General features: G+C 41.9%; 1 protein-coding gene across 1 annotated transcript in view; it reads right to left on the bottom strand.

The window, feature by feature from the left end:
- Positions 1–1,390: 1,390 nt before the first annotated feature.
- The window catches only part of hoga1 (4-hydroxy-2-oxoglutarate aldolase 1), an 84,187-nt gene continuing 62,355 nt past the window's right edge, over positions 1,391–23,222 (bottom strand). The window contains exons 5-7 of the mRNA XM_041983402.1: positions 9,770–9,866; positions 3,782–3,915; positions 1,391–1,788 (exon numbers count right to left, since the gene is read on the bottom strand). Of these exons, the coding sequence (XP_041839336.1) occupies positions 1,639–1,788; positions 3,782–3,915; positions 9,770–9,866 (381 nt within the window). The 3' untranslated portion in view covers positions 1,391–1,638. The remainder of the gene's footprint in view (positions 1,789–3,781; positions 3,916–9,769; positions 9,867–23,222) is intronic.

A 23,222-nucleotide genomic window follows, 5' to 3' on the forward strand; every position in this document is an offset into this window, starting at 1 on the left:
TTTTCACTTCAAAGAGCATGGTGGCATTCTGTTGCACACTGTGACGGTGACCTTCAGCTCTGCCTCCCACTGACCTGAGGAGGACTTGAAAACTCTGCAACTGTTCAACAGACTATCAGAAGCACACCAGCCATCACACATAAAGTCTTTAAAAACAGAAGAAAAAATCAAACAAACAGAGACGATCAAATATGATTTCAGCAGAATTAATCTAAAAGAAGCGAGTGACTTCGTTGGTGTGTGTTGTTGGCTGCTACGTCAGTCTGCAGCTGTAGCTTCATCTTTAGTTTACCCCCACCAGAGTGTAAGAATACGCAGCATTCAATGTATGGTAGCTTGAAAAGTGATGTAATAGTCCATTGTTATTATTATTATTATTATTATTATCTTGAGGCCATTTCTAAGTCTGATGGTTTGATTAAGAACTAAATGAGGAAAGTTTGTCCATTTCTATCTCAGCCAGTGGACGTATGGAAAGGTAGTGAATACACTGGACATTGTGGCGTGACTTTCTGGCTTATGTCCATTCTGCTTCATGTCCACAGGGGCAGGTCTACATTTCACACTTTTCCATTACTCAATCACAAACACACACTCACACCTCTGAATGCTTCTTTCCTGTCTCTGTCCTTCTCACTCGTCTCTCAGAGCTTCCGTCTCTCTCCTCCTGTCCCATCTTTGTCTCTCAGAGTTTGTGAAGAAAGACTGTGCGAGTGTTTAGGGCTCGTTGGGTGATGGGAAATAACTTTTTAGCTTGCATACAGTCCTTCTTCAAAAGCTTGTGCAATTTCTACAGTTGTTGTGCTCGTCTTTGTTCTTCTTCTGCTTTTTTGGTCCCTTCCTGATCCTCATCTTCTTCTCTGGTGTGTTTCTTTAGCTGGTAGCATGTCAGTTATTCTGCTCAGCACTGCCTCCACGATTCCCGGTGGTATTGCTCTGTCTTCTGTGTCAAGCTACATAGAGCTAAGCTCCCTAAAAACGGACCAAATCACGTGCGTGACGGACGAAACTGTCCGTCTGTTTGCGTATCCGTCTTCTGCGTCGAGCATAAATGGGTCTTAACTGTCCCCTGATCACAGTTTGGGATAAAATCTGGCTTTTTCCGTCAGCACCAGGCGGAGATGATGAAGTGGATGGTGAGTGTTTGCAACGCTGCAAAATAAAGTTTGACAAGCATCTGATGTAATCTGAAACTTGGTCTTTGCTTTGTGGTTTTTCTTGTTTGATAATTGTTTCTATGGTTTCCTTCCTCTGATTTTCACCTCCTTCCACTCTCATCACCTTCAGTATTTATTCTTTCTGCTAATGAATTTGATTTTCCTTAGTTGAATTAGTTTGTTTTTTTGTTTGTTGTTGTTTTTGCTGTAAAAAAAACACTTAAACAGCTTCATTGTGTAAATTTTCTCTGAGTTCAATTTCTGAGAAGTCTGAAAGTGATTTAATTAATTGGAAAACAACTGTGAGAATAAAGGAAAAAGCAGCAGATTCTACACTTTTCAACAGTTTGCAAACATCATTACACACACTGGGAACATTTTATCAGAGTTTTTAGCATTGTGTTTTTGTTCTGAAACAGGAAGTGAATTAAACGTAACAGGATTTTCAGATGTTCACTCGTACAAGCTCAGCCTGGGACCCTCACAGCCATCCGTTGGAGGAGAAGTCCCGTCTCAGCTGCTGAGTCTCTGCCTCTGTGAGCGGCTGAAGAGGTGATCGACAGGCACCGCCGTGGAAACCAAACCACTCCATTGCCTGCTTAAGGGCAGGAACTCCCAACTTTCTGGTAACCTAGCAACAAAAAGCTCCAATCAATGAGCATGCAGAAGACGCGTTTTGTTGTTTCACAGCTTTACGAACATTGGTGTTGAAATTCAGATATTTCGGCTGCTGAACTGCATCTGTGTCCGGTGTGACTTCACAGCAGATGAAGCTGGACTCATGCTGTTCGGGCAGTGACATTTAACACGCCTTAATGAACATGTTTGTAGCCTGAAGCACACTCAGCAGCAACTCACTTGGGCTCAGAAACTCTCAGAGCAGAACAGAACACACAAATCTGACATTTAACTTTGTCAATTTAACTCACAGCTCAACCAAACACTCCAACTTCGAGAAAATGCGTTTGGTTCTTCCCCCCCAAACAGGATGCTTACAAAGGAATTTAGTAACGTTTGTACTGATGATCATTAAACACAGCTGATAATGTTAATTATTATTCTGAAAACCAGTGCTGAAGGCATTATTTGTTGCTCATACTTATTCTGCTGCCGTCATGACGTTTAGTATCTAATTAATTTTGAGAAAACCCAAGCAAAACCTTCACCAAAACCTGTGGCTTGCTAGGGAACAGCAGGCTATGACTTTTGTTAGTGATTCATTCCACAGTTCACAAAAACTGGGGGGAAAAAAAAGAAAAAGAAGTTAAATTTAAGCCATAGAAATTAATGAGATTTTGCAGAAATTAGTGGAAAAAGTTAAAACTGGTCATCAGAGATAAAACTTGTAGGGTCCAAAAGCACATTTTGTTATATTTTACAGTTTTAACACAAACAAATTTTATTTTTTATTCAATTTGAGATGCAACCACAAAATGTTATGTCAGCCATCATGTCGTCTCTCATCGGGACTCGTAGAATGTGAGAATTACAGGACAGACTTTATGATTAAGGATTTTTACACTAAAATCATGGAAAGGGCTAACAGGAAGAACTATTAAAATAGACCAGCACGCTCCTTGTGTTGGTCCTCCCTTGTGTTTCTTTACAAAGGCAGGTGACCCTGATTTTTAAATGAAAAACATCATGGCCGCAGATATTGTAGATCCTGTATCATCTAATTCCTGTTTGCCTGGCTGTCCTCTTACTAAGGGCTTGGTAGAAAGCACCGTGGTAGCAAGTAACTGTTTTGAGCCCCAGTATCATTTCTAAATATACAGTTTTTATTTAAACAGCTGGTTTCACGCTTCAGTTACACCAGAATTCCCAACAGAATATAATACACCAAACATAAACGCATTTCTTCTTTATTACCTATTTTACAATGTTAACATATCTGAGCATAAAAATTATAGAAAACATTCATTTTCGTCTCAACTTTCTGCCAAAATTTTCACTTTTTTGTCAGTCATTCTTGAAGCATGGCCATGTGAACCCAGATTTGTCCAGTTTCACGGCACTCAGTGTGTCCTGTGATCCATGCCATGGACGGGTGGTCTGTGGACTGGTCACGCTGACCGGCCACCACGTTGTCATCCATGCAGCTCTTCAGAGCTGGAATAACTCAGTCAGGGAGTTTGTAAGGAGTAGTCAACTGGAACTGGACCACCAGATTAAAGCAAAAGAAATTCTTCATCACACTAAATAATACTTTTTGTATGTTCTTCATTAGATTATATCTACTCAGCATCTTTGGTTCATGTGTTTATATTTTGGTTAAGTTATATTTTGGCAATATACAACTAAAGTCTAAGTTGATCATTAGTTAGTTTTACTTTAAAAAAAGATGATTGGTAGATCTTATTTCTTATTTTGAGTGCCAGATAACGGCTTTAATTTTAAATTCACTGGATAGAATTTTTCTCAGACGACAAAGAAGTTTTTGTTTGGCTGAGCATCAAATTTTCTTCATGTGTTCCAGACATAAGGACTGCTGGTGCACTAAGTTTTTCTAGCATGAGTACTTCAGGCTGCAGAACACTGATCAAACCAGCAGTCTGGCTCTGTTTGTGCATGAGGAGTGGCTGTTTCATGGTTGATAAAAGCATGCAGCAGATGGTACTCACGGCAGCGTTGGGCTCGATGAGGCGCTGCTGCAGGACTCTGGCTTCCTCCCAACACCCGGACACACACAGACGCTCCAGCTCGCACAGCTCCCAGCCCAGAACGTTAGCCAGCGCACACACACCTCCAACAGCACCTCAACACACACCGAAAAACCCACTGAGAGTCCAAAAATCAGGAAACAATACAGAAATGTTGTCTTCTAGCAACTCCCCTTTCTCTCAAAGTTAAGCATTCAACATTTTCTTTTTTCAGTCTTGTAGATTAAGTAAAGAGATCCAACATCAGTACGAAGAACCAGGAAAAAAATGACTTTCCTTCTGTTTGGGTTGTCTTTAATAGATGATCAAAATCCATGAATATTATTTCATCTCATAAAAATGTGGATATTTTCACCACATTATGCTTCAGTAAATCACCATGTTGGTCCAGCAGCAGCTGAAGTCCACAGCTACATGTGGATGCCGTTGTTCCTCTGTGGTTCAGTCAGCTGAAAATGATTTCGTTTCTGGTTCCGTTTATATTATGGACCAGAAAGAACTATTTCTTTTTAATTTGTGTAAAGATACATGTAGGAGCTGAAGTTTTAACCCCAGTCAGCATCATGATGTTTCCAGCCTCAGCTGGCAGACTGGGAGGTAAAATGATGTAAAATGAATGTATGAATAGATTTAGCAGCATAAAGGTCGACCAGAAGAAGAAAGCAGAATTTATTACTAACAGAACTTTGTAGAAATAACACACAAATCAACAGTGACCAAGCCTTTTCTCATCTGCACATCATTCTCTCAAGTCTTGGCTTTCAGGAGAGAAAAATGTTGAAAATATTAATGACACAAACATTTAACATCATTGCTTAAGGGAAGTGGCCACATGGCGGCTGGCGCTCTGGCCCACACACATCTCATTTCACATCAGACTCCAAATCCTTGCTGTTTTAAAGGGTTAAAAAAAGATTAAAAGTTAAAGAAAAAAATAAATAAATAAACAAAACTGCCAAAAAAAAAAAAAAAAATTAATATTAAATAAATTAATTACAAGTTGTATGGCCTCAGGCTGCCTATCACTCTACTGAAAACAAAGTTTATGAAGTGAAGGTATTTTGGCAAAAATAGGCTCCAGCTGGTCTCTGACTGATAACCAGAATCTTACAACATACCTGTGGTCTGCAGGAAAGATGCGTCACATGGAAATAAAAAGAAAAATCATCCATTGATTTTCTGTACAGCTTCATCCAAGTCAGGGTCACGGGGAAGCTGGAGTCTATCCCAGCAATTAACAGGTGAGAGGTAGGTACACCTGGACAGGTCGCTAGTCCATCGCAGGGCAACACAGAGAGACAAACATCCACTCACACGCACTCCTACAGAGAATTTAGGGTGACCAGTTACAGTGTAACTACACCCCCTACTTTCTGCGTAACTCCACCCACTGTCAAAGTTTGAAAAAAGCCTGAAACTGCAAGGGTTGGGGTGGGAGGTGTGGGGTGATCAGAGTGGGCGGGTCGGGATACACAGGAAGAAATGACTGACAGACAGCAGCTCAGCTCACTGGCAAGATGCAAAGCGAGATTCACAAAGCAGCTACGCCACAGAGCGTCTTTGAGGTGCAAGATTTTCCCCTCCTGAAACTCCTCAACTATACATGAGCCAGGTGGTCCTCGAAGGCCACAAATTAAATAAAATCAATATACATAATTGTAATGCGTAATCAGACAGGTTCGGCTGAATCACAAATAAGAATAGTCTTTTTTATCTTTAAATACAGGAAATGCTTAAAGTGGCCCGGAGCCCTCCGGAGCTGAGCTCCACCACCTAGGGTGAATTTGTGCAAGCATAGGTCCTGGATTTATCTGGATCAGCCTTGAGGTCCGCCATCAGATGATGATATTCACCATGCTGTTTCCTTGTTTGTAAAATAGGATGAACCCAGGGTTGTCAGGGTTATCTACAGTAGAGTCAACAGCAAGATTTCTGTCAACTCAAGCAACATCTTCTGACTCTTCATGCTTCATGCCTCGTCTGACATGGACTGCTTTTAAAACGTCAAAATTCCACACAAACCTCCCCAAACATCTGATATCAATCATAATACAGAAGCAAAGGCAATGAGGTTGTGATGAAGCAAACTAAAGAGGAGAGGAGGAGGACAGGTGCTATACAGGTACTATCAGGTACTATAGGTACTATCAGGTACAGCCAGGTACTAGTGTAGGGGGAGAAAATGTGGAGCACTGTCACTGGTTTATGGGGAAGCCAGTTACTGCTGCTGGTTTGAGGTTAAGCAACAGAATTTCCTGCAATCTTAAAACTAGGCTTCCTGTTTTGGTTTTTTTGCAGTAATAAATACGTTTATAACATAAGTCATGAAATAAGTAGTAAATGTCACAATAAATAGCGGCACACAGGCCTATATGTAGTCAGGTAGGATTATCTGCAGAGTAAATCATTACTTAGACCAGGTGTCATTAAACTACTCAGTACTGGGAATAAAACAGCCGCTGTGAGCCACTAAAGAACCATTACTTTTTAATAGATAATGAATATTAACAGACACAAAAAAATATCTTTGTAATTTATTTTAACTGATGGTTAACAGTAATTATAAATGTAGGGATACAGTATATAGGAGCCTGTGTTGTTTAAAACAAACCCAACCAGTGTAGCTGCTGACCACAGGAAGATGTTTAGTTATCACAGAAGCATCTATAGAGTCCATTTAACATCAAAGCAAACAGCAGAATTACAGTTTCACTACAGTAGGTGTGTTTTATTGAATAAATAACATTTTCTTTTTATTTGTGTACTTGATGAAAAACATTTCAGTTGGTGAAATCTAAAATGAACTCGGACATAAAGAGAGACTAGCCTGCTCTTGGACGGGTTTGTACTGGAAAAAATTTTCATTGCACCTGTTGCAATGACAATAAAGTTTCATTCATTAATTCAAGGACGGTGGAGAAAACTTTACTATAAATATCTTTGATGCCCTTTGACAGAAGACACAGATGTGGAGACAGGAAGTAGAAGATAGCAAAAATAAGAGGACAGTAGATGGAGGACATTAGAGAGAGGGAGGGGTTTGTATGAAACATTTTCAGATAAAGTTTGGTCTTTATTCTGGAGACGTGTGGGTGATAACTGTCCATCTTTGGCTCTGTGTGTTCAGCTTCTCCACCTGCTGGAAGTCACAGCTCTTTCATAAAAGGCTGTATGAAAACATGGAAACTAATTTCTTTAGTCAGTATTTTTGTAATCTGGTGCATTAATACAGGAAATTGGGCTTTTAAAAACAATAAAAACTACAGGATTGGAAGTAGTGAACAAAGGTTTCAGTTTCAGAAAGAGGTTGGTCTTAAATATAAAACACCCGGGCTGAAAACTGGTTCCACTGGTCCTGGCTAACAGTTATCCCAACTTAAAGGTAGAAGCTGTCTAGGCTAGCTATGGCTGTTACTGGCCAGACTTTTATGTTCATGAATATTTATTTAGCTGTTGAAAAACCAGCGGTTAATGTTAACATCTGGTTATTTTATTGTTAAAGATGGAGGAGGATGAAAAAAGAGAGGACACAAACGAAGAATCACAAATATTTATTGGCTCCTATTAGAATGTTAGATTGTGTGTTTTGCCTGTTAATCCAACCTGTACTTTTCTGTCGAGAATAAAGCTAATAGAGTAGATTTTTGCAATCATTTATGTAATTCAGTGTTGCGCCACAACACTTAATTTTAGGGCTCCCCCACCTGTCAACCCCCACTTTAACCACTGAATACAGGTATTAAATAACCGTGTTGTGTTTTGGATATTTAAATAAAAGTATTTAAACAACACCAAGGTTATCTTGGCTCAAAAAGTTGGGAAATCACTGTTGTAGAGCTCTGTGTGACTTCAGTTTTAAACGGCGCTCATGATTTAATGGCTTTTATTTCTCCTTATTTAATAAAGAATCTTGTCACTGTGTATTTATATGGGATGTGTATTTTATATAGTCTATGGGAAAGAGTTAACTATCAAGTCTATCTAATCATGCAAAATCATGTAAAATTATTCTAAAGCTATTGCAATTAATAACCACAAATGTGTTGAGTCAGGAAGCTAAAGACTCAGTTGTTTAAGGAGTATTTCCGCACTTAGCTTAACTCTTCTACTCAACAGCATGAGTTAGAAAGATTTGTCCAACTCTTTGGCTCAACCAAGTACTGAATAAGCTGCGTGCACTTATGCCCAAGATGACATTGTTCAATGAAATCGTGATGTTGTATTTAAACAAAATGACCTACAAAAACTAACAAAAAAAAAAAAAAGTACTACATGACAGCAGTCTGACGACCACTTAATGATGACGTCCCATCTTGTTTGAATTCTTGCTTGTGTTGTTCTTACTCTCAAATCTAAGTCGCTTAGGATAAAAGCGTCTGCGAAATGACTGTAGAATAGAATAGAATAGAATAGAATAGAACATATCCCGGCTTTTGTGCAATAGGCCCCAGCACTCGATGAAGCAATGAGGTCTGCAGATCCTGGAAACTTCTGATCGTCTGCATCAGCAGTCCTGATTTTCTCATCAAAGCTCCGAGCGCTGCAGGGTTAAAGGGCCTCATCATCATGAGGGTTGTTAACAGGATATATTCAGGAATCATAACTTCAACACACTCGCAGCGTGGACACATTACCATATCAATCAATCTGCACTACCTTGCTCTGCAGCAGCTGTGTCAGTCTCACAATTCCTTGCATATTTTAGTTGTGGAGATGAGATCAAAGATCAGAGTGAATGTGAGTTTGACAGCGGGCAGCAGCAGAACGCCACTCATCAGATTGTTGCGCATCGTGTTGAAGCTTATTCCCAGCATGCTGTGCGTGTCCAACATACCAAGATGGTGGAAGACATCACTTCACATTACTACTGCAGTAAAAGTGCTCTGACTTCATAATTTGCTGTAACTTCACATTAAAGAGAACACGCATCCCCACAGGATGAAAACAGCTAGAAGACAAGACTGCTGAGCTAAAGGGAGGAGGCTTATCCACAGTGGTCTCCTGTGTACAGGTGCCACATGAGACGTAAAATCCGGATGTTTGAAGTAGATAATTATTTGCATCTTCAGGATGCATTAGGATGTGTTCTATACTGTGTTTTATACATAACCACTTTATCAGCTCCACCTGTTAAACTGCTTGTTAACACAAATAGTTAACCAGCCAATCGCATGGCAGCAGCTCAACACATGTAGTCATGTAGACGTGGTGAAGACAACTTACTGACGTTCAGACTGAGCATCAGACTGAGGAAGACAGGGGATTTAAGTGACTTTGAACGTGGCATGGTTGCTGGTCTAAATATTTACTGGAATTTTGATAACTTTTGTCTAAACAACAAATTAAATAATTTTGTGAAGAGCCAAACTAAAACGGAAACTAAGTGTAACATAGTTCAAGGATGATTTCACATTCAAAGTTTTGTTGAAACTCAGACTCAGTAACGATTATATGAGAAGGTCGGATGGATGTCAAGAAGGACGTTAATGTAAAAATGACACAAAAAAAGATACCGAGCTGCAGCGTTCCACCGGAGGAGACCGAAAGGAAGGGATTCCTGATTCTCAGCTTCCATGAAGATGCTTTATGGAAACATTTCTTTATATTTGGAACCATGCTGTCAGGACCCAACATGATGTACAAAACATATATTTGAAAAAATCTAATAAATAAAATAAAATAAAATTGAACAATGAATAAATTAAATTAAATGAAATTAAATTAAACAATAAATAAGTACACACATACACAAACAAATAAAATAAAAAAATAAAAAAATAGAATATGAGTAACATACAAATACAATTACAATATCAAATAATCATAAAATAAAGCAAGAACATAAAAAATAAATAAATACATCCAGACAATAACTAAAATAAAATCAAACAGGGAACACTTAAAAAACGGCTGCATGTGAAGAACAGCAGCTGTTTTTGATCTTCTTACCAACACAATAAGCAGCCTGTAGAAACCCCGCTGAGCCGGCCAAAACCTGGAAATCTTGCTTCTTGGTTCTGTGAACAATCAGGCCGATCCGTGTGATCTGAAGACCATGTGAAAGAAAACAGAGGAAGAGAGAAAGAAGTCAAAAACAAGTGTTTTATCGTCAGCTCTGTTCCCTGATGCCACAGCTAATATCTACCAGAGTATTTTAATCCCAGGAGAGGCTGTCACAGGAGACAACAAACTCAACGTCTCACAGGGTAAACAAATCACACAAAATGAGACGAGCATCGTCTCTTCACACAGCCATGGTTTCTGAAGAAGAGGATCGCTGAAGATCCAAAACAGAGGAGGAGAAAGCAAGAAAACAGATAAGCCCCAAGTGAGATGGGAAAAGTGGAATCAACTTCAAAAGATGAGAGGGACGGGGATGATGGGAGAAGCTCATGAATATCATCTCATGAATATCAGCTTTCTATTTTGTTTTGCCTCTTTTAATCCTCTTTTGTCATTTCAGATATGAAGCATAGAATCCAAATAAACCTGAAATGTTCAAAGAGAGCAGAAGATACAGCAGCTGAAAGCTCCGTAGGGAAAACCTACCAGTCCTGCTTCAGCCACCATCACCGTCTCTAAAGAGCCTCTATTTTTAACTGCCGCCTGCCAATCAGTTTCCCCACATTAGTCATTTCAAACACGCAGGACTGTAATTGATCGGTCAGTCAATCAGGTTATAGGAGCTCCTGCTGCTCTCCTGAAAGCTTAAGCACTCTGGCTATTTAGATATCGCTCCCTGATGGGAAAAATAAGGTTACTGAAAGACTGGAGTCTCCCTGGGTGACAGAAACACTCATTACCTTCATTTTTTTTAAGTCTCATTATTGTCATTAGCCTTCTGTGTGCAGGTTAAGAGGAAACTTAAGCCTCAACTCTATGAACTGTGACTGCAGCAGGTCCTGCCATATTATCTGTTATATGTTCAGGGAAAAATGACTCACATCGTCCTTGTTTTTGTTGCACAAACTGTTAATAATGTGTCATACAGCTGAAAAAAACAGACAGTGAGGACATCACCAGCAGGTTAAACCAGTTAAACCTGAGGACTGCAGGTTACCAGAACACATGGATTAAAAACAGATACATTAATCGCATTACAAAATATACTTGGTATAAACTGCAAACTCATAGAGTTCCGAAATCTCTGAACAGTACAGGAGACACGGTGCCAAGGTGCAACTTAACAGTAAAAAAAAAAAAAAAAAAAAAGACAATGAAGTGTTGATCGAGACGTTAGGATCCAGTAGATTTAAGTGTTCAGTGCTGTCAGGACGGATTACTTAAAATCCTTTTATTTATTCATTTATTTATTTTTCTAGAGAAAAATCTGTAATTTGTGCTGGTTGTCAAGTCTATGGGGAGCGTGATCCATTCCCCTATAGATTTATATGAAAATGCTGATTGTGCAAAAGCAGTTTTACATTTCAAAGTGCTACAGCGCCATCTATAGGTTGGTCTAGTTACTCTGTTCATTTGTGCAGAATAAAGACCTAAGGGGGAGGTGCAGTACCATGTATGATTCTAAAAACCAAACGTGCATCTGCAAATGTTATATTTTCAAAAGTTAGCATCTTGTGTCTGGTAACCATACTGTCAATCAATCAATCAATCTATCAAATTTTCAAAATATTTAAATTTTCAAAACGTTTGCGTATTCTAAGGAATATAAAACAATTAGAACGTACCAGCCTTTCTTTTTCTCTCTCTCTCTCTCTCACACACACACACACACAGACACACACACGCGTGCACACACAAGTCTCTTAACTTGATGTAAATATAATCTTAAATATAAGAATATAATCTGGCTTGATGCTCCTGTGAGGAAAAAATATGTCCACACTGGGAGCCACCATGGCCACAGAGGCCACCACAGGGACAGCCCAGATCCGGGCAGGCAGGGGCCCAGACCACAACCATATGGTTGCAGCGCAGAAGCCCCCATTTGAAAATCAACTAAACCTAAAAATAAAAAGACCATTACCGTCTCTGCAGCCCTGATGTTCTCTGGCAGCCTGGTCCACAGATGAGGACCGAGGTGGTGGAGTAAGGCCAGAGGACTTCAAGGTCATAATTTAAAAAACCAGAAAAATAAGAAGGCCCAAGACCATTAAGACAAGTACAAACCACTAAAAGAACCTTAAAATAAATCCTGAAACAACTCAAAGATTTTCATTTTGTCTTCTTATCTCAATGATATGTTTTTTTTTTTTTCCCCTAATCAGACAATAATAGGATGTTGTAACATACCTGACATGGTTTGGCTGTCACCTGCAGCCTTCCTCAGAAAGGGTCCATCAGATCAGCTGAGGTATTTACCTGGTGTTTACCAAAAGTGCTCCATGTAAATGCAGCTAATAAGCCTTCTGTCACTCAGCAGTTTCATATAAAAAGAGTGCATATCTAACAAATTTAATAGGCAAACCAACAAGCAATAAAGAGACAAAATACAATAAAAAGAGAGAAAAAATACAATGTCACTGCGTATGAACTATATTAACTACTCAACTATGCTTGTTGAATTAAGGCATATGATGACACGGCTGGTGTCCTGGTGCAGGATGTTCTTCCTGAAGCAGCTGAGAACCAGCTGGTACAGTTCTGCACGGCCATCATTGAGTCCATCCTCACTCCTCCATCACCGTGTGGTACGCTGGAGCCACTGCCAGGGACGGGCACAGACTGCAGCACATTGTGCGTGCCGCTGAGAAGGCGATTGGCTGCAGGCTCCCATTTCTCCAGGACCTTTATGTCTCCAGGATCTGGGGATGTGCAGGTCGAATCACAGTGTGCCCTTCTCATCCTGGACATGATCTGTTTGTCCCTCTCCCCTCAGGCAGGAGGCTACGGTCCATCTGGACCAGAACCTTGCCTGACATAGACAGCTTCTTCCCCTCTGCCATCAGATTCATAAACACTAATAAACCATCTGACCCACTGGAAACGACTGGTTCCATTGGAAAAACAAAGTTACAGATGTTGCTGCTTTAGTATTGTTATCAATATCTACTGGACCGTTATCGGATCTAAATAAATAAAAATAATGTGATTTTTTTTTATTATTAATTTATTTTTTTAACGAAGACGAAGCGCGGCTCAAAACACCCCTATGATGTTGACAAATCATGGACCCAGATTTCAGATGTGGGCAATGACAGCAAGACCTGGAGGGGCATGACAGGGAGGAATTGCCCCCCCGATCTGAATCCGAGTGGTGTTTTGTTGTTGGACCTCTGTGCTTGTCATGGATTGTCCATAACGAACACCATGTTCAGGCATGTCTTGTCTACATGTGCACTTGGCACCAGGGCACTCTAGGCCGCAGTTCGATGACAGACTTTGTAGTTGTATCGTCAGACTTGCGACCGCATGTCTTGGACACTCGGATGAAGAGAGGAGCAGAGATGTCAACTGATCACCACCTGCTGGTGAGTTGGCTCAGATGGTGGGGGAGGATGCCAGTCAGGCCTGGCAGACCCAAGCGTGTTGTGAGGGTCTGCTGGGAACGTCTGGAGGAGTCCCTTGTCATAAAGAGTTTCTACTCCTATCTCAGCTCTCAGAGCTTCAACCATGTCCTGGGTGAGGCGGGGGACATTGAGTCCGAGTGGGCTGTGTTTTGTGCCTCTATTGTTGAAGTGGCCAGCCGCAGCTGTGGCCGCAAGGTCATTGGTGCCTGTCGTGGCGGTAACCCCCGAACTTGTTGGTGGACACCATCAGTACGGTGGTCCTATCGGGCCTTTTTGGCCTGTGGGACTCCAGAGGCAGCTGATGAGTATTGGCAGGCTAAGCAGAACGCAGCTTCGGCAGTTGCTAAGGCAAAAACATGGACATGGGAGGAGTTTGGAGAGGCCATGGAGAATGACTTCCAGACGGCATTGAGGAGACGGCTTCCGGCGGCTCAGGAGGGGAAAACAGTGCTCCATCAACACTGTGTACAGAGGGGGTGGGGGGCTGGTGACCTCAACTCGGGACGTTGTGAGGCGGTGGAGGGAATACTTCGAAGACCTTCTCAATCCCACAAACACGTCTTCCGATGAGGTAAAAGAGTCTGGGGACTCTGGCGTTGGCTCTCCCATCTCTAGGGCTGAGGTTGCTGAGGTGGTTAAAAAGCTCCTCGGTGGCAGGGCCCCAGGGGTGGATGAGGTCTGCCCAGAGTTCCTTAAGGCTCTAGATGCTGTAGGGCTGTCTTGGCTGACACGCCTCTGCAGCATCGCGTGAACTTTGGAGACAGTTTCCCTGGGCTGGCAGACTGGGGTGGTGATCCCCTTCTTCAAAAAGGGGGACCGGAGGGTGTGCTCCAACTACAGGGGGATCACACTCCTCAGCCTTCCTGGTAAAGTCTATTCAGGGGTGCTGGAAAGGAGGGTCCGTCCGGATAGCCTAACCTCGGATTGAGGAAGAGCAGTGCTGTTTTCGTCCCGGTCGTGAAACAGTGGACCAGCTCTACACTATCTTCAGGGTCTTGGAGTCTACATGTGCTTTATAGACTTGGAGAAGGCGTTCAACCGTGTCCCCTGGGGACTCCTGTGGGGGGTATTTCGGGGGTATGGACAGAATTTCTCGGCGCAGCTGAGGTGTTGAGGGTACCTGATTTGGTGGCCTCAGGATTAGGTCTCTGCTCTTTGCAGATGATGTGGTTCTGTTGGATTTGTCGGTCCATGATATTCAGTTTTCACTGAAGCGATTCGCAGCCGAGTGTGAAGCGGCTGGGGTGAGAATCAGCACCTCCAAATCTGAGACCATGGTCCTCAGCCGGAAAAGGGTGTGCCTTCTCCGAGTTGGCAATGAGGTCCTGCCCCAAGTGGGAGTATCTCAGGGTCTTGTTCACGAGTGAGGGAAGGATGGAGCGGGAGATCGACAGGCGGATCGGTGTGGCGTCTGCAGTGATGCGGACTCTGCATTGGTCTGTTGTGGTGAAAAGAGAGCTGAGCCAAAAGGCAAAGCTCTCAATTTACCGGTCGATCTACGTTCCTACCCTCACCCACTAGCTGTGGGTAGTGACCGAAAGAACAAGATCGCTAATACAAGCGGCTGAAATGAGTTTTCTCAGCAGGGTGGCAGGGCTCTCTCTTAGAGATAGGTTGAGAAGCTCGGTGATCCAGGAGGGGCTCAGAGTAGAGTTGCTGCTTCTCCACATCGAGAGGAGCCAGATGAGGTGGCTCAGGCATCTGGTCAGGATGCCTCCTGGACACCTCCCTGGTGAGGTGTTCCGGGCACGTCCCACCGGAAAGAGGCCCCGGGGAAGACCCAGGACACGCTGGACGGACTACATCTTGCAGCTGGCCTGGGAACCCCTCAGGATCCCCCCGGATACGCTGGTGAATGTGGCCAGGGAGAGGGAAGTCTGGGTTTCCCTGCTTAGGCAGCTGCCATACCCATAGAAAAGTGATTGATAAGGTTTATTGAAATTCTGTGCTGAAACAATAGAAAAATCATTTGAGCAGGGATATCAAACTTTGGTCCCCAAGGGGGAGCTTGTGGATCATTTAAATGGTAAAATTACAGCATTATTAATGTCATTGCTCCCAAGGTGAAAGTGACCGCTGCCAAAAAGAGAGCTGTGTGGAAGAATGTGGAAGAGCTGAACGCATGTGGCGGAAAACAATGTTGCAGGTTCACTATGAGATTTACAAAGAGACTGAGGATTTATAATCTAGAACTGAGACATGCAGACCATCTTTCTTGTCTGACATCATTGCTAAGAACAGCAATAATGCTTGTGCCTTGCTCGTTTCTTTTGACAGGCTAACTAATCCTCTTGTGTCAGTAACCACAGAACTTCTATCCAACCGGGCCTGGAATGAGTTTGCTTCTTTCTTTACTGACAAAATTCAGAAAACCAGTCAGTCAGTCAGTGCTTCCATGCCAGGGGCAGGACATATGTCCCTGTGTCCACTCAGAGACATGAACACCATGACACACTTTTCTCCAATCAGTCCTAAAACCTGGATGAGATCATTTGCCATCTGAAAACCACTACTTGCTGTCTTGAAGCCCTGCCAACCAGGTTTTTTAAAGAATGTTTCAGGATGCATAGCCTTAGATATCTTACAGATTGCAAACACCTCTCTGCTTTCAGGTGTCTTCCCTCAGACCCTAAAAACAGCCGTCATCAAGCCACTACTGAAAAAGTAAATCTTTTATGAGCAGCTACAGGCCAATATCGAACCTTCCCTTTCTTAGTCAGATTCTTGAAAACGCTGTCTTAGGTAGGAGAGACGCTGTGGCAGGTAGGAGAGACGCTGCAAGAAGGTGACGCTGGTAGCAGGTAAGTGACGCTAACGTTGTAGGTGACGTAGTTCCGGGGAGATGGCGGATTCAAACTAGGCGTGCCCAAACATTTATGCTAATCAAAATATTCTTTAAAGTAGGAAAATAGTGTCTTTAAAAGGTACACTCTGGAGCACAGTGGGGAGGATTTGGATTTTATAGATCGTTGTTGCGACAGAATCATCATGGGGAAACCAAACAAAACGTCAACTCCCTCCCCCTCATCTAAGGCCAAAAGACAGAGAAATGAGGATTCACCTGGAGCTATTTCACCACCGGGTAACGACTCAACGGATGTTCTGATCTCTATAGATAAGAAACTAGTAGTAGTTTTGATGCGCGTTTGAGCCTGGTAGAAATTCTCCACAAGGAGTTCCAGGCGCTACGTGAATCACTAGAATTCAGCCAGAAGCAGATGGAAACCCGGGCTGTAGAAAATGCCGGTCTCAGAGAGTCGGTAAAATCCCTCACCGAGGGCTTGACCCGTCTCTTGGAAGAAAATAAGAAGATGAAGGAAACGGTGATCGATCTGCAGGCGCGGAGCATGAGAGAGAACCTGGTGTTTGCAGGGATTCCAGAGCAGACGGAGGAGGACCGCGAGACCACTGTGAAAAACTTAATCAAAACTCACCTGAAGCTCCCGGAGGAAACGGTGAAAAACATCTCCTTTCACAGAGTCCATCGGCTCGGCGGGAGGAAACCCGGGTCCAGCAGACCAAGACCTATTGTAGCGAAGTTCGTCAGCTTCAAACAGAAGGAGCAGGTAAAGAACCAGGGCCGCGAACTGAAGGGAACGAACTTTGGAGTAAACGACCAATATCCGAGAGAGATTCTGGACCCACGAAGAGTCCTGTTTCCCATCAGGAGGAAATCCATCACTGAAGGCGCTCACGCTGTCATCGCGGTGGATAAATTATTTATTAATGGACAGCTGTACCGCGACCCGGACATCACTCCGTGGCTCTACTGACTTGGTATGTGCTTTAATTTTCCTGTATTCTTACTAGATCATGTTATATCCATAAAACTGCCATAAAAGATAATTTAGTTAACAGTAAATCCACTGCCCGTCTCCACTACACTGCTCTCAGCACAGATGCGTTTTTTAAATGACTTTTTTCCTTTGGCACTGTCGCTCTTTTCACTCTTTACACTTCTTCTCTCCGACCCTTTAACGGTTAACGGTAACACTTGTCATTATATTATATACACATCAGCACTTTTCATGATTCACAGGAACACACACAGAACAGCACAAGCGCACATACATCCCTGTCACAACCAGCCGGCAGATACACATGCACGTGGAGAAGCAGTGGGATGCACGCACACATGCTTCAGTAATATGCATATAGCCCTCATCTCTGTGGCTGGTTCATGAACGAACTCACATTTGCCACTTGGAATGTGCGTGGAGCTGGCACAAGGGAAAAGAGGTTAAAAATTTTTAATCGCCTGCAAGAAATGAAAGCAGATATAATATTACTCCAAGAGACTCATTTTTCAAACTCAACAATAGATCTTCTCTCAACAACCCAGTTTCCACACGTGTATTCAGCTTGTTATAATTCTAGGCAGAGAGGAGTAGCAACTCTTATTAATAGAAGGTTAAATTTTGACATAGATAATACAATCATAGATCCAGAAGGTGGATTTATAATAGTTACATTATCTATTCAAAATGTTAAGTTATGTATTACAAATATATCTGGTCCAAATGTAGATGATCCCTCCTTCTTTCACTCCCTCTTCGCCTCTATGGTCACTCAGATAACACACTAATTATTGAAGGTGATTTTAACATTATACTGGACAAACAAAGTACCACAGGAGCTCATAGAGTCTGGAAATCCTCAGAAACTGTTAAACAGTACATGAAGGATTTTGGTCTTTGTGATGCTTGGCGCTCTCACCATCCCACACTAAGAGAATACACCTTCTTCTCTTCAGTTCACCATTCCTATTCTAGATTAGATTATTTCTTAATTTCTTAACTAGCAGCTCGCTGATGAATGACATGTCAGAAATCAGAATCCATCCTATTAGCATTAGTGATCACGCACCAGTATCATTCACTCTGAGAAGTAAGAGCAATAAACAAGCAACTAGAAACTGGAGATTTAATACGTCATTACTTAAAGGTCCTGAGTTTATCAGCTACTTTAAAAGAGAATGGTCCTTATATCTAGAACATAACGACTTGCCAGAAACTTCATCAAGTGTTCTTTGGGAAGCAGGAAAAGCAGTAATGAGAGGGAAAATAATTTCCTTTTCTTCTCATAAGAAAAAGAAGGAAACTTTGAGAATCTCAGAGTTAGAACTCAGAATTAAATCCTTAGAGGACACTTACCATGTTTCCCCAGAAGAACACACACTAAATGCTATAAGGAAAGCTAAACTTGAACTTAATGAAATAATAGATAAAAAGACGCAATTCTTGGTGCAAAGACTTCGCTTGGAGAACTTTGAGCATGGCAACAAATCTGGAAAGTTCCTGGCTAATCAGTTAAAAACAAACAAGGAGAAAACAACCATCTCCTCTGTCAGAGATCCAGAAGGAAACATCAGCCAAGACCCTGACAAGATAAATAACACTTAAGACTAATAAACATCATGGATTATTCTACTCTACATAATCTGGAATCCACAGTCATTTCTTTAGACGCAGAAAAAGCATTTGAACGAGTAAACTGGAAATTTTTATTTGCAACGTTAAACAAATTTGGGTTTGGGTCATCTTCCATAGATTGGATAAAAATATTATAGAACAACCCAAATGCATGTGTGAAGACCAATGATCAAACTTCTCCAAGCTTCTCTTTGCAAAGAGGAACCAGACAGGGCTGCCCGCTTTCTCCATCACTCTTTGCTATTTTTATTGAGCTGCTGCCATAAGACATAATAAAGAGATTAAAGGAATCCATGCCAAAAATATAGAACATAAGATAAGTCTTTATGCTGATGATGTATTACTTTTCCTTCAGAACCCACCGGCATCTCTCCCCCAGACAATCACACTTATTAACACATTCTTATCAATATCTGACTACTCTATTAACTGGTGTAAGACTATTGTTATGCCCATTACCTGTGACCTACAAAACACACCCAATACTACAATACAGTCTGGAAACATTAGATATTTAGGCATAAACATTTCCCCCAGGTTATCAGAACTAACAAAGCTAAATTATGTCCAGCTACTTAAAGCAATAGAGGATGATCTCTCACGGTGGAGGCACTTACCCATATCACTCATGGGGAGGGTTGCCACAGTTAAAATGATGGTTCTATCTAAAGTAAACTACCTGTTTTCAATGATACCCACTAAACCATCCTCCAGCTGGTTTAAGTCACTGGACTCACATATATCTAAATTTTTATGGAAAAACAAGCCATCATGTATCAGTCAAAAAACTTTACAACAGACTAAAGATTGGAGCTACCCGACTTTAATCATGTTTTCTTAGCTAACAAGCTGCAGTATATCTCCAAATGGCTCAAACCTAGCGGTCTGGATGAACCATGGTTAGATGTAGAGCAAGCATTGTGTGAGGATGTGTTTATCTCTGACCTGCCATTCATCAGCTCAACCATCAAAACACATAAGTGTTTAAAAAGCATTAATATCAGTTCTCTTTAGTGGCTTGGTGGGAATTTCTAAAAATAAGAAAGTCTTCACTTTTTCCATGTAAGCTTAAGCCCCTCTGGAACAACCCTGACATCCTGCAAAACAAAAAGCTTATCAATTTTACTCAATGGAAAAATAAAGGAATAAAACAGAACATATAATAGAAAATGGAAACTTTTTCTCATTTAATATTCTCACTTCACAATATGGAATCAGTAGCAAACTTTTTTTTGAATATCACCAGATTAAATCTATTATATGTAAAAAATATACCATTAATCAATTAAACTTACAGCTACCTATTAGGGTGGCAGAATTCATGAATCTCAATGTCCCAAAGCTATTATCAAAAACATATAGACTATTATCCAAACTAGAAGACTCAATCTGTCTTCCAACTTCAAAATGGGAGGGTGACTTATCCAGTAACTTTAATAAAGATAAATGGTCACAAATATGTTTAAACACCTTTAAAATGACTAAGAATTCAAATATGCAACTGATACAATTCAAAATTCTGCATAGAACTCATTATACAGGACAAAGGATTTCCAGGATGGGTCTGTCACAATCAAACATCTGCCCACACTGCAATGAAAACACACCTGACAACTATCTCCATGCCTTGTGGTCCTGTACACCTGTCCGCAGGTTCTGGCTTCAGGTATGTGTGGACATGTCAACATGGTTTAAATGTAATATTCCTGCAAACCCTGCACTGTGTCTACTAGGTGACTTGGGTGACATTAATATGCGAATTAACTCTGCACACATGATACGCATAGTATTATGCATTGCAAAGAAAACTATCCTTGTGAACTGGAAAATCAAAAATAATCTGTGTATTCAGCAGTTTAGGAATCTCTTAGTTGATCACATCAGTAATGAGACAATGTCTGCCTCCTCAAAGAACCATTTAGCGGAATCTCATTCCCTCTGGTTCCCTGTGCTTAGCTCCATCACTTAGTGTAGGTGGAGGACTGTGACCTCGTTGCTTTGGGGGTTGGAGGATGGCCGGGAGTGACTGGTGGTTGCGGGTTCTTTGTGGTTTCCCGTGGTGCGGAGCCGGGCTGCTCTGCGGTGGGGGTGGCTCTGGGTCTGGCCCTGTCGGGGGCTGTGGGGGCCAGCGGTTGGAGTCGCCTTGTGGCGGGGGGTGAGGCCACTGGTGATGCCTGGGTCGGTGGGCGTCGGTCCTGGGCCGGGCGGCCGGGCTATTCCGGGAAAGGCTGGGCGGGGGTTCTGGGCTCTGGTGCCTGGGGGTGGTCCTCCTCCCTCCGGGGTGGTGGGGTCCGTATGTGTCGGGGGTCTGGGCCTGCCCGGATGTGCTGCCATAGTGTGGGTTGGTGCATGCCCTGGTGTCTGGTTCCCGCCTTGGGACCCAGGGTATGGCCCAGGGGCAGGAGGGGTGTAGGGGTTTGAAGGAGGGCTGAGTGGGATTCGGGGGATTATAGGGGGAGGTGCTGGGGTGTGAGACAGGGATGCTTGTATGTTGTGTGTGTGTGTCTATGCTTTGGATGATGTTTGTATGAGTGTGGGGGTATGTTTGTGTGCGTGCGTATGCATGTGCTAGGATGAGTGGGAGTGTGTCTGGGGAGTGAGAGTGGGAGGGTAGTATGCTGCGTGAGTGTTTATATTGTGTGGGTGGGGCTGAGGAGGCATGCAACCAGATTATCATTAAATAAACAAAATAAAATAAAATAAAAAAATAAAAAAATAGAAAAGCTGTCTTTAAACAGCTACACAACTTCCTGATACTAAATAACTGTTCTGATGTCTACCAGTCAGGTTTTCAGCCACACCACAGCACTGAGATGCTCTAGTTAAGGTATTTAATGACATCTGTCTGAGCACAGATAGTGGGAACATTTCAGTCTTGGTACTGCTGGATCTCAGTGCTGCATTTGGCACAGTTCAGCAAAACATCTTACTAGACCGGCTGAAAAAATGGGTGGGACTTTCTGAAAACTGCAATTAATTGGTTTGAATCCTATTTAAGAGACATGGATTACTTTGTGTCTATATGGTAACTATAAATCTGAGCAAACCAAAATAACCTGTGGGGTTCCCCAAGGCGCCATCCTGGGTCCACTGCTGTTCAACATCTACATGAGCTCACATTATGGAAAACATTTAAATATGTTACCACAGTTATGCTGATGACACACACATCTACATAACAATCTCACCAGGAGACTACAGTCCAATCCTCGTCAACTGCATAAATCAAATTAAAGCTTGGATATGCCAAAACGTCCTTCAGTAGTTTTTGGAGCCAAGGAAGAAAGCTTCAAAGTCCTCAGTACTGAGCTTCAAACATCTAAGTTCAAAACAAAAACCAAGCCAGAAATCTAGGAGTTGTCATGGACTCAGACCTGAATTTTAGCAGTTATATTAAGACAATAGTGAAGTCAGCCTATTATCACTTAAAGAACATGTCGAGGATTTCAAGAGTCCAGTTGACCTGGGGTCTTGACTGATTATTTAAAACCTACAGCAATAAACCTTGTGGTGCGCTTAGATGGTAACCTCAGACTTGACTCATAAGAAAGCTTAGTGGTCAAGTCTAGTTTTTTTCAGAGTCAATTTTAAAATTCTTTTATTTGTTTTTAAGTGCTTCCACAGTCTCGCCCCACAGTATCTGTCAGATCTCCTATAGCCATTCACACTTCCCTCAAGTCAGCAGACAGGTCTCTTTTAACCGTCCCCTCAACCAAGAGGAAACTTAGAGGTGACCAAGCTTTTTATGTAGCTGGACTGAAACTGTGGAACCAGTTACCTCCACATATTAAGGAGACCTCTTCACTTAAATAACTGCTTAAAACACGTTTTCTCTTTGGCTTTTAACACTAGATGAGATGTTTGTTTTTGTCTTTTTTTCTTTTTTTTTTTACTTTTTTTAATACTGTTTTATTGGCTGATCGTATGTTTTTATACTTTTTACTGTTTTATTTTGGTGTGCACTTTGGTCAACTTTGTTGTTTTAAAAGTGCTATATAAACAAAGCAGAGATGGAGTTGGAGATTAAACTAGTGATGACTCAGTAGGATTTAAAAAAACTGGTCCATGCATTTATCTTTAGTAGACTGGACCACTGTAATGCTGTCCTCACAGGTCTCTCTAAAAAGTCCATCAGACAGCTGCAGTTAGTCCAGAACGCTGCTGCTCCAGTCCACACTAAGACCAGGAAAGTAGATCCTAGAACTCCAGTCCTCGCTAAGAACAGGAAAGTAGATCCTAGAACTCCAGTCCTAGTTAAGAACAAGAAAGTAGATCCTAGAACCCCCGTCCTCAGATCTTTGCATTGGCATCCTGTCTGTCAGAGAATTGACTTCAAAGTTCTGCTGTTAGTTTACAAAGCACTGAATGGTTTAGGATCAAAATATATTCAGGATCTTCTGGTTCGTTATGAAACAACCAGATCCCTCAGGTCATCAGGGTCCACTGGCGTTCACAGACATTTTGAGGGGCAGGTTCTCAGTTTTTAAAAAAGGGCGCAGA

This window comes from Melanotaenia boesemani, chromosome 4, assembly GCF_017639745.1.
Source record: "Melanotaenia boesemani isolate fMelBoe1 chromosome 4, fMelBoe1.pri, whole genome shotgun sequence".
In the NCBI taxonomy this organism is placed as follows: Eukaryota; Metazoa; Chordata; class Actinopteri; order Atheriniformes; family Melanotaeniidae; genus Melanotaenia; species Melanotaenia boesemani.